Source organism: Schistocerca serialis, chromosome 3, assembly GCF_023864345.2.
Source record: "Schistocerca serialis cubense isolate TAMUIC-IGC-003099 chromosome 3, iqSchSeri2.2, whole genome shotgun sequence".
Lineage (NCBI taxonomy): Eukaryota > Metazoa > Arthropoda > Insecta > Orthoptera > Acrididae > Schistocerca > Schistocerca serialis.
In genome coordinates, this window is record NC_064640.1 from 314,313,618 (window position 1) to 314,326,710 (window position 13,093).

The 13,093-nt window shown below is 37.4% G+C and overlaps 1 protein-coding gene across 1 annotated transcript in view; it reads right to left on the reverse strand.

Annotated features, from left to right (window-relative positions):
* Positions 1–599: 599 nt before the first annotated feature.
* The window catches only part of LOC126470801 (uncharacterized), a gene marked incomplete at its 5' end in the record, with an annotated part of 313,759 nt that continues 301,265 nt past the window's right edge, over positions 600–13,093 (reverse strand). The window contains 2 exons of the mRNA XM_050098814.1: positions 600–1,168; positions 9,525–9,657. Of these exons, the coding sequence (XP_049954771.1) occupies positions 600–1,168; positions 9,525–9,657 (702 nt within the window). The remainder of the gene's footprint in view (positions 1,169–9,524; positions 9,658–13,093) is intronic.

Here is a 13,093-nt window from a genome sequence, read left to right on the forward strand (position 1 = left end):
TAATATTGGTACAATTCGTAAAAATGTATTAGAAACTTTAACCATTTAACTGATTAGAGCATTTGCTGGCAGTGTCAAACTATCCTTAATGCTGTTACTTAGCTTAAAAACTATGAAGAAAAATAATGTCATTTATATATACTCCATATTTTAAAGTACAAATATAGTTTTCACATTAAAATTTAAATTCTGTTTTTATTCATATTTTCCAATAATTTTTAAGCTAAGACCACTTATAAAATTAAGTGAATGAACTTCCTGAAGACTTTCAGAAAATTTCTATTAACAGAGAATAATTTCTCTGTTCACAAAAAATTATATCAGGTACAAAATTTCAGTTAAAAATTTATAACATCTTAGCACCATCTAAATGTTAGTGCATTATAAAATTTCACCCTTCAAATGTTCAGGACAGCTTGTTTATCAGTTCAATCTCCATGACATGTTTAATTACTGAAATAGGAGAGAGAGTGATTTATTTATGAATTTACTGCATTAGTATAATATGAAACTGATTTTACCAAGTTTTCTTTATCTGTTCAATAATACTGATCATGAGGATATCTAAATGGTTGTTTTACAAAATAATGAGCATTTTGTTAGACCTGCAAATCTTCATCTTCTTCATCCTCTTCCTGAATTGTACTGCTGATTGAAAACCTACTCACACGGTGGTCTGGGGGCCACCTGTTCAATAAGTAATCCAGATCATGTGATATTCTATCCATAACATTTTCTGAATGCTCTGCACTGTGATCACTGTATGGTTTTTCTTGTTCTCTGTCCTCTGAAATAGCATTGTTATCAGGTATGGCTTCAGTTTCATGTACAGTTGTATCAACCTCAGCATGAATGTTCGCTTCTGTGGTTGAAGAGGTTTTGTTTATGTAACAAACTGCAGTTTCCTGTTGAGGGGATGACACAAATCTGCACTGGGTGTATCTGCGAGGACTGCTGCTGTACCCTTCCAAGTCAATATCTTCATCTGTCATGTAGGTCTCCACAGTGCTAGGATCTCCTTCAGTAGTAACTGGTCTGTGTTGCCTTTCTTCCAGCACCAGCAGACCATCATCTTCTCCAGACCTTTCACATGATCCATCTTGGTGTTCAGATACTCGATGGTGGGGTGCTGCAGTGCTTTCTAAATCAGCTTCTTGCTTCATGAAAACTGAAAACATCAAGTTGAAGTATGTATTAGTGCACTCCAGATACAACATATTTAATAACACCAACCAAAACCTGAATGTAAATCATGGCTCAAACCTTGATTGTTGATTGTCCCAATCTGATAATGAGATGTCAAATATGAGAACACAATCTTAAATGTTTGAATGGAGTTAACATCATGAATGGAGTTAACATCATAATCATAATGGATTTAACATCATAATCATTTGTTGTATCAATTTGAATTGAGTTAATGAAGAAAAGCTGTAATAGCAGATTTTATTAAAAATGTTATAAGGAAACTGTAAATTTGGAAAATATACCACAAATGATACATTGTTGGTAAGGAATATATTGATGCTGAAGATTCTCTCAGGCATCATCAAATGAGAAATTCTATCAAAATGTAGCAAATTGCTAAGAAGAGGGAATGTTACAAATTCTTGAAAGATTTCTGAAGTATAGCAATCAATGTACAATTTTGCTCCCTGAACTTGATTCTCATGAATTGATCAAAGTGAGTAATGTGGATTAACCAGTTAACATAAACTGACAGTTTATAGCTTCCATAAGAAATCTCTAAAGGAGGAGTATTTCTATCTACAAATAATTGATATACCAGTCTTAGGACTGAAGGTCACAACACATGGCATCACACTGTCTTCAGTAAATGAACTCTTAAAGATTGAGTGCACAAGGAAACAAATAATAATGTGTTAGGTATTGTTGTGTATTAATAGATATACAGACAATAAATATGACATTATGCCAAGCTTAGCTGATTCATCAGGAATTGCCATATATTTAATAACATCAGTATTAAAACAGTTTGGTCAGAGCAGCATCTGGAAGTATGAGCAACAGAAAAAAAATTTCATAAAAAGTCCCTTATAACTTGCAGTAATTCTTAACCTATTCATAAATCAACTAAAAACTCTACTGACCTATTCAAAAGTGAAAAATTAAGAAATGGTGGTTTCTGGACTGCTAATTTTTTTCTTTTTGTAATAATGTTTTCAGTATCAATCAATTGATTTCTTACTGTAAATGATCAAATATACTGTTTGCTCACAAAATACCATTGGTAATGGCTTTATAGATTGATCAATTGACAATATCATATCACAAAACTGATTGTCAGAAACACCTCTGACTTAAACGTATACCTAATGTCTAATATCATCATTTCATATGACTTATAGTTTGTTTGAGAGGATAATTAATAAGCCAAAAGCTGAGTATTTTAGGAACTGCTCAAAGACATGAATTGGAATCACATCAACAGTGTTTTGTTCTTGTAATCCCATGGGACATATTGATGGATGATGTCATACTATTGGTAAGCCTAATTTATCTATGTCTGGTGGGGTTTGCTGCAAATGGTGAATGACAAAATTCTTGAATGTAGTCTGAGTTTGAATATAATAAATTTCCTAGATTCTGAAAAACTTATGTCCCTAATTCAGCAAGGTTTTAGAAAGCATCACACGTGTGAAACTCAGCTTGCCCTTTTCTTACATGATACACTGCAAACTATGGATAAAGGGCAACAGCAGATTTCATATTTCTAGATTTCTGAAATCCATTTGACATGATATCTCACTGCAGAGTGTTAATGAATGTAAAAGCATGTGAAATAGATTCCCAGGCATGTGAGTGGCTTGAAGACTTTTTAAGTAACAGAACCTAGTATGTTGTCATCAAAGGTGAGTGCTCATTAGAGACAAGGGTATCATCAGTAGGAGTGTCCCAGGAAAGGGTGATAAGATCACTATTCTTTTCTATGTACGTAGATGATCTGGCAGATAGAGGGGACAGCAATCTATGGATGTTTGCTGGGATGATGTTGTGTTATACATGAAAGCATCAAATATTAGTGACTGTATGATGAAAGAGTATGACTTAGACATAATATCTAGTTGATGTGATGAATGACAGCTGGCTCTAAATGTAGAGAAATGCAAGTTAATGGATTGGTGGGCAACTTTATGCACACCCTGAAACGATATCTTAGGAGAATTTGTTAATAAATGTTACTAACAATATCAGATAATGTGAATAATTTGTAGTATATGACTTACAACAGCCTAGGAATTGTCTTGCATATTGTTATATGTATACATTTAAATGTTTGTGGTAACTTTTTTTTATTAGTCTGCTAATGAAAAGACATTAAAAAAAAATTTTTTTTCTCATCCTTCAGAACCATTTCACTTGGGATGTATGGGAAGAGCATTGGTATATTAATGTGTCATACATTTTTGCTCTACTAGTATGTCAGGCACGGTTCTCACTGAGGTGATGTGATATGCTATACAACACATTGCAATAATGGTAGCACAATGCAATGCTTGTTGGTGCAACACTTGTGTTCTCACTAGGACAATGCAAGATTCTATGCAATATGCAATGTGAGTCATGATACAAAAAGAAACAAACCAGCACAAATCATGTTTCTGTTTCAGTTTCAGTTGTAATCATGAATGCTACTGAAGTGCACATTTGTGGCTTATTATTTAAAGCTCAAAAAACTGAAAAAGAAAAGGAAGTACTGGGTGAATCTATATAATGCTATAAATATCAAGCAGTTTGGCTGTGATTTTTCATGAGGTCTCTCAACATGAACACAAATTCCCCAAAATGAGTCCAGACAATTTCAACTTTCTGGAGCAACCAGTATCAGAAGGACACAGGCATTTTACCTGTTATTTCTCCTGGTGAGGCACTGCTGATTAGAGTAAGGTAAACTGGTGAATGTGTGTGAATGACGTTAAAAATGCCACCATGAAAAGTGTATTTTTTGTAAGACCACCTAGTATGGCACTTTATTCAATGTGGTATATACATACATGAATAATGGTTACAAATTAGTAAAGGTAGGACAGGGTTTCTACATCTGCTCAGTTTTGCAAATTGGTATGTGTTCAGCTTGAGGAGTATTCAGAGAAAACATCCTAAATTTGAAGTGAGATCAGTCACTATCAGTGGTGCTGCAGAGGACAGTTAACTCTTCATAGGGGTAAACATTTTGTGTGAAGGAATGGAAAAATCCTATTATGATAAGGAAAATCATGACATATTCTTCTCACCTTCATCCAGCTGCTCATTCAGAAGTAAGAGAAATTTATCTTTCAGCTCTCTTCTATGACTGTTTGCAAAGTTTCCTGAAACTTTAGAAGCAGAGGTTGAAGAAACATCTAGTCAGGATCATCAGCTGTTGAGTTCCAGTGTCTTTTCATTTCAGTAAGTTTTTAATTTCCAACTTTGGCTTCTATCAACAGTACACAAAAAAAAAGAAACATGAGACAGCTCCATGCCCTGTGCAGCAGTCAGCAATACCCTCACATGTGGTGCGTAACTGCCAATATTGTCAAGGACAGTTTGCAATACATATCATATTTTTTTAATTGAGAATGGAATGAGATATCCCTTTCCTTCCACCATTAAAAACAATTGTGATATGTAATTGATATTCCATATGTGGCAACGTATGACTTAAAATTCACCAAACTTATACTGGCCAGTGACCACATTCTTCACTGATAATTTTTCAAAATATGTCCAGTGGTTCATTTATTTGCAAGGTACCATAATAATTATGGGCAACAGCTAAAAGAAAACCAGCTCATTATCAACTTCTGATGTGAAAAAAAATCAATTTTGTTTATCAAGTAGTTTCCTTGGAATTGAAAGAGGAAGAGTGTATAGTAGAATCTAAAAAAAATGGTTTTTAATTTTTTTTATCCATGCATAAAAAGCTTTACTGAGAAACTTGGATGTAACTTTCCTTCATTTACAATATAATTTTTGTAGGCACATCTGATGAAGTGAAATTTGTATCATACAATACACTTGTGTGTAGCAACCAGCACTCCCTGATGTGTCACGCAATGTGAGAGAAATACATGATGGCGTTGGATCCCTATCATCCAAGTGTGAACCACTCACTTCAACTTCATCATGAAGGTATATTTGACGAGGCAAAAATCAGACAATTAAAAATCCAGGTAGGAATATCAACAATATAGGAAAAGCAATCTGGAAGGGGTGGGGAAGGAGAAGGGAGAGAAGCTACAGGTGGGGAGAGAGATGAATGCTGTCTGGTGGAGTGTGCAGGGACTAGACAGCCAACAGGCACAGTGTCAGGAGGCTGTGGGGCAGAGAGGTGAGGAAAAAGGAACAAAAAAGGAGAAGAGCAGGGAGAGATGGGTGGATGCATTGACAGAGGGCTGAAAATAAACAGGGTGGGAGATGAGAATGGGGAGGGGATGACAGAGAGGGTGGAAACTGTTGGTTGGATATGTGGGGACAGTACATTACTGTAGGTTGTGGCCAGGATGATTATAAAAGTGTAGAATGTGTTGTAAGGATAACTCCCATCTCCACAGTTCAGAAAAGGTGGTGGTGTAGGAAAGGATCCAAATGGCTCACGTAGTGAAGGAGCCATTGAAATCAAGTGCGCTATGTTCAGCTGCATGTTGTGCCACAGGGTGGTATACATGGCCAAGCCCACAGTTTGGCAGTGGCCATTCATCCTGGTGGGCGGCTAGTTAGTAGTCATACCAATATGAAAATCTGTGCAACGATTGCAAGAGAGCAGTTACATGACATGACTGCTTTCACAGGTGGCCCAGCTCCTGATGTGGTTAGATAAACCTGTGTCAGGATTGGAATAGAAAGTGCTGAGTGGGTGGATTGGGCAGGTTTTGCACCTGGGTCTTCCACAGGGATATAATACTTGTAGCAATGGGTTGGGGCTGGGGGTGGCAAAGGGATGGACTAGGATGTTGTGGAGGTTGGGTGGGTGATGGAACACCACTTAAGGGGGAGGGTGTTGGAAATTATTTCAGGTACAATGTCCTTCATTTCAGCCACAATCAAATTGATTACCTATCATTGGTGTTCCATTCCCCACCCAATGTCCGCAACATCCTAGTCCATCCCTACGTCTTTCCCAGTCCAAACCCCTTGCCACAAGGATCATTTCTCTGTGGAAAGCCCAGATGCAAAACTTGCCTAATCTACCCACCCAGTACTTCCTGTTACAGTCCCGTCACAGGTTTATTCTACACCCTCAGGAGCTAGGCCACCTGTGAAAGCAGTCATGTCATTTACCATCTCTGCTACAATCATTGCACAGCCTTTTATACTGGTATGACTACCAACCAGCTGTCCATCAGGATGAATGGCCACCACCAAACTGTGGCCAAGAGCCATCTAGATCAGTCTGGGGCTCTGGGGCACAAAATGCAGCTGAACATAGCACACTTGATTTCAATGGCTGCTTCACTACCTGAGCCATGTAGATACTTCCCACCAACATCAGCTCTTCTGAACTGTGGAGATGGGAGTTATCCTTACAACACATTCTCCACGTTTGTAATTATCCTGGCCTCAACCTACAGTAACATAGTGTCCCCACACCCTCCACCCAACAGTTTCCACCCTCTCTATCCTATCATCCCCTCCCCATTCTCATCTCCCACCCTGCTTATTTGCAGCTGTCTGTCAATGCATCCACCCACCTTTCCCCACTCCTCTCCTTTTTAGTTCCATTTTCCTTACCTCCCTGCCCCACAACCACCTGACGTTCCCATTGGCCATCTAGTCCCTGCACACTCCACCAGAAAGCATTCATCTCTCTCCCGACCTGTAACTCCTCACCCTTCCCCTTCCCCACCCCTTCCAGATTGCTGCTTGCATCCCACATGATGTTGCATTCCAGCCCAAGATGCTAGAGTTGGTAGTCATGTTTACATGAGGTGTGCTTGCTAGTATGTGTGTGTATGTTAATGTTATGTGTATGTATCTCTTTTACTGATGAAGGCTTTGGCTGAAAGCTATATGTAAGGGTCTTTTAATTGTGCCTGTCTGCAGCTTGACATGTCTTCTTTACTGTAAGTATGACTCTGTCTTCCTACATTGTTGTTATTTGAAGAGATAAATATTTGTCAGTATATCATCAGCGAATGCAGTGATACAAGCTACACTTCCTATGAGTAACATTGCACGGAAGCACCCTACTCACGTCATATAAAATTCATATGCTTTCCATTGTGTGCCAGCCCAGTCTGCTGTAACTAGCTATGACATCACAAATGTTGCACAATACTTTAAAAGTAAAGTAAATAACCTGAAAAGTTAATAGCATGTCAGGAGTGATGCTAAAATAATAATGCGTTAAGTTTCAGTTTAATAACTTCTACAGTTTTTGAAATATGGACGTTTTACGTAAAAATCATCGGCGCAACAGGAAGGAGCTAGAAACTTCAAAATTTATATTCGGATTCCTTTTTCATTGTAACTTAATGGAAACAGCATGCTGGATCTCACAAAGTAATATTTTGGTTGAAATTCATTATTTTCTGTTTTTGTGTCCTAAGAGTACAGAAGCAAGATAGATTAAGTAAGTGATTAGATAAAGCTAGGAGGTTTAGATTTAGGTAGAATGGAGATACGCTATAATAAAAAAGTTGTGAGAAGTTTCAAAAAGGTAGCTGTAAAACTATAGCTGTAGCGTCTCTCCAAAGGGCACATTCAGAGCTCATCTATTGTGTGCAGTACAACTAAAATAATTCTCTCGCCAAAAGTATTCAGTGTAGCCCCATCAGAATTTTATTATAGATACTTATCTGTGTGCTGATTGCACAATTAAATCAAGAGCTTCATTGGCCTTCAGCGAATGAAGCAATTAATTATTTAGTAACTTGAAGTGGTGTTTTACTAGCCCGAGCAGCTGGTTGGTAAGGCAAATGTTGTCGGCTGCTCCTTCAGCGGTCCGCACCGCGGGTGTATAAATAAGAGCATGCAAGCTAGAGAAACGCCCCAGTTCTCTTCTAGATTTGTATCAGTGCACACTCCTTGTCGGAAGCCATGTCACATTTGGGCAGTTGCTAGGAACAGCCTTGCATGCCGTATTACGTAATTCGATACGCACTTAACAATGAGTTCGCATTGGGGTAAAGTGTTAATTATGGAATGACTCCAGTGATTTAGTCTCAGTTTATGTATGTCGTATTTTCACTTGTCGCCGCAGGACAGACTTTCTACCATTACTAGCATGGAGTTTGATGAGTATTATCATCAAATTTTGGCGAGCATTCACTTTTAACATTTACATCGATAACAATTATTGAACAGTTTCATTATCTAGGGATAATAGGATCTGTGCAATAGACTCTGAACAGCTCTGATAGTACAATAGCTGATATGGGTAATCATTGCCTGGAATTTTACACTTTATCATTTTCAGAATATAGTGAAAATTGTTATAGTAAACTGCATTTTCTATGAATCTCAGACATCATCCTAAATCCTCAGAGTAATGAACTTATATAATCATAATAACTCCAATTCTCCATCAGAGTGGGCACAGTGAACTCTAATTACAGGCATCACATTTTTGCTAATCACTTCCTGGTTGCCAACATTGTAGTTAGAGAGCCTGTGTCGAGAATGACAATAGAAATATAAAATAATAACTTAATTTTCCACCTGCCGCCCCACAACATACTTCATTAATTTTGCAATAGAGCATGGAACTTAGGATGGGTACAGTAACACAATGTGTGGATGCTAGAAGTATGGAGAAAGAAGGATTGATGAATGATTATTGGGCACAGTGCATAAAAAACAGTGTGCAGTTCAGCATTGGTACCCTCATATGGTGAATTTTTATAAGGGATAAAATATGTTATCTGGTATATTCATTACTGTCTCAAAAATCTAATGATAGAGTGTACACTTGTAAGTTAATGTACAGCATTCTGATGGGGACTTCTACACTCAGGAAGAAAATGCACAACCCTACTAGCCCTTAATAGCATTATAATGATTTTATGGACATTTCATGGAAATGAGGGCTCTGCCCTTGTCCTATCTGTTATGTGATCTCAACCTTACAAGGCACATGGTCTTGAGGGGAATGGGTCTCCTGACTCCACAACGCTCTAACATCAGATATCAGCCATTCAGAATCCATGTTTCTGTATCTAGAGCTATTGTATGAAGTCACACACTATTAAAACAGATATTCATACTGGAAATATTTATGCATAATTCTTCTTCTAAACTGTAGGCTTGTATATAATGTCAGTTTTGAGATACTCTTTCACCAGTAGCACTAATGGTGCCTTAGTTCTCCAGTCTGTTAAAGCTTAAAAAAGCAAAATCACATTATAAAATGAGACTGTATATTTTAGTGACATACATCAATATGTACATTTAAAGAAAATGCAATCAAAAAACAAAATTTGTTGTTTGCTTATTCTTATGCATAAGAAAGAAGCACAGTAGCTCTTCCTTTTTTTACTTACTCTACAAAGCACCATAATTTAATTAGTAAGGGTCATACTTACAGCGAAGAGGGCTGTTTAATGAATCAGAGCTGAAATCCACATCTGTTGTTTTCACTAACTTCAGCTTATGAAGTAATTTTGTATGTAGTGGACATTCACTTGATATAATGTAACATACTAGTACTGAGAAGCCCTATAACAGAACACAGGGAAAAAAAATGAATGATTAATATCAAGGAAAGTGCAATGTGCTAAATCTAAGAAAGATAAACAATTCATGCAAACAGCCCCTGATTGAAACTCAAAACACTCAGATACTGACAGAAAAATTAGGTTCATCCAGTTGTAATTCAGCCAGTGTACAAAATCAGTTACCCTTATTGCATCGGAACATCTGAGGACTGGGTTTAAGCTTACTGAGTTGCTGATTTTTGTCCAAGAATTAGAGTTGACCAAACCAGTTGATATAATCTGTCTGTCTGAACATTGTGTGACCACTGGTACATATATATGTTAAATGTCACAGAATTTATGTTAACCTTTTACTTCTGTAGAGAGGAGTTGTTACATTTTTCAGAGACTGTTTTAATTTCAAGAACACTGATGTTAATAAATTTTGATCACAATAGCACTTAGGAACTTGTGTAAGAAAAGCAGCACCAGTATTTCATAATAAGCCCTTTATAATAGTAAGTAGACACAGAGCACCTTTAGGAAACTTTAACCTCGTCATTAAAAAAAAAAAAAAATCTGAAAGCTCTCTTGTCCCATCCCACAATAAAAAAACAATGAAATAGTGGTTACTGCTGATTTTAATGTGGATTTAATGAAAAGCTCTGTCAGTGAACACTTATTGTAATCAGTAACACTGTGATTCAATTTCATTCCTTCTATGAACCTTGCAACTAGGGTATGTAAATGATATGAGACTGATATTGGTAATACCTTTGTAGACAAATATAAGGAAAAAAGTTATATCACAGAACCAAAAGTAAATGGGCCATCTGATCTGACATGCAACATCTTATGTTAAATGTTGAAATTTGACAGGATAGCAGAACTATAAATCAGTCAAAAATTGAGAATTTCAGGAGACTGCTGAAAGACATGAACTGCATAGATGTTTACAATACTTTTGACTCAAATCAAAGAAACAGAGAATTCATTAATAAAGTCACTTCCTCATTTGAAAATTGTTTTCCTCTAAAGGCAACACAAATCAAATAGAAAGCTAAAAATAAAATACGGATTACCAAGGAATAAAGGTATCATGTGGGACAAAAAGGAAACTGTATCTGCTATCTAGGAACAGCTCTGATGTAAGCAGTGTAATACATTACAAAAAATACTACACAATATTAAAGCAGGTAATTGAGAAAGCTAAGAAGTTTTATTATGAGAAAAAGACAATTACATCATGCAACAAAATAAAAACTATATGGGATATAGTGAAGACAGAGACAAGTGTGATCAGAAAGGAAGAAGAACAGATAGCTCTAAAAATAAATGAGACATTGGTAACAAGTGCATGTAGTGTTGCAAACCTCTTACACAAGTACTTTGTTCTGTTTCTCACAGCTAGGGGTTATCAGGTTCAGTAAGCAGTGCAATGGAATATTTAAGACCAGTATCTACAAATAACATCAGTAAAATGAAAATGATACACATTTCTCACAAAGAAGTAGCACCTGTCACAAAATCCTCAAAATCAATGTATTCTAATGGTTATGATAACATATCAATGAAGTTAATCAAAGAGTGTTCATGTGAGTTGAGTTCTGTCTTAAGTTATTTATATAATCAATCTCTTCTCAGCAAAACATTTCCAGATTGGTTAAAATATACAAAAGTTAAGCCCCTTTACAAAAAGGGGGTAAAGAGATACCATCAAACTATTGATCAGTTTCACATTTGACAGCTTTCTCAAAAATATTTGAAAAGGTTGTGTTCAAAGGTCTTCTTAAGCATATGATTGTAAATAACATGTTGTCCAATTCACAGTTTTGGTTCCTTAACAGTTCAGATACAGAAAAGGCTATTTACACATACAGTGAGAGTGTACTTAATTCATTAGATAACAAATTAGAGGCTACTGGCATTTTCTGTGACCCATCAAAAGCCTTTGACTGTACAGTGAGAATATACTTAAATTCATTATAAACAAATTAGAGGCTCCTGGCATTTTCCATGACCTGTCAAAAGCCTTTGACTGCACGAATCACAGCATTCTTTGAAGTATATTAGTATATTATGTTGTCACTTGTAGTGCTGCAAAATGATTTCAGTCTTACCTAAGTAACAGGAAACAAAAGGCATCATTACAAAGAAACTGTGGAGTACACAATCAGTCTTCATTTAATTGGGAATTAATTACATGTGGTGTTCCTCAAGGTTCCATTTTGGCTCCATTGCTTTTTCTTATGGACACTAATGACCTCTCATCTGTTACATTGCAAGATGATAAGTTTGTTTTGTTTGCATATGATACAAAGATTGTAATAAATAGCAAGTCAAGCACAAATTTAGAAATGGCTGTTAATCAAAATTTCACTGACTTTAATAAATGCACACCTCAAAAAAAATTTGCTCACCCTGGTTCCCAGAACTCCTGAAGACAGACGTTGACTGTGGATATTGTATCATGGTCACAGTCCCTTTGACTGTTCAGAGATGTCACTAAACCCACCCAAAGATATAAACAACCATACATGCACAAGGCCTATTAGACGGAGGGGGTCTGACAGCCAATCAGTTCCAGTCATTCCACCAGGAAGGAGGTACATGGCTCGTGTTGTCTGTAGTTCAACCATTCCTAGATGGTCAATACGGCAGTTCGATCATGTCTGCATTGTTACTTTGAGCCAGGAAGGGCTCTCAACAAAGGAATTGTCCAGGCTTCTCGGAGTGAACAAAAGCCATGTAGTTCGGACATGGTGGAGATACAGAGAGACAGGATCTCTTTATGACACGCCTCGCTCAGGCCACCCATGGGCTACTGCTGCAGTGGATGACCACTACATAGGGATTATCGATCAGAGGAACACTGACAGCAATGCCACCATGTTGAATAATGCTTTTCGTGCAGCCACAAGACATAGTGTTATGACTCAAACTGTGCGCAATAGGCTGCATGATGCCCAACTTCACTCCCGATGTCCATGGCGAGGCCCATAATGCAACCACAACAACATTGCAGCGTGGTATAGATGGGCCCACCAAAATGCCTAATGGACCGCTCATGATTGGCATCACACTCTCTTCAGCAATGAGTGTCGCATATGCCTTCAACCACACAATCATCGGAGATGTGTTTGGAGGCGACCTGGTCATGCTGAACGCCTTTGACACAGTGTCCAATGAGTGCAGCAAGGTGGAGAATGCCTGCTTTTTTGGGGTGGCATTATGTGGGGCTGATGTACGCTGCTGGTGGTCATGGAAGGCACCGTAACAGCTGTATGATACGTGAATGCCATCCTCCAGTTGATAGTGCAACCATATCAGCAGCATATTGGCGAGGCATTTGTCTTCATGGACGACAGTTTGTGCGCCCGTCATTCATATCATGTGAATGACTTCCTTCAGGATAACATCATTGCTCGACTAGAGGGGCAGCATGTTCTCCAGACATG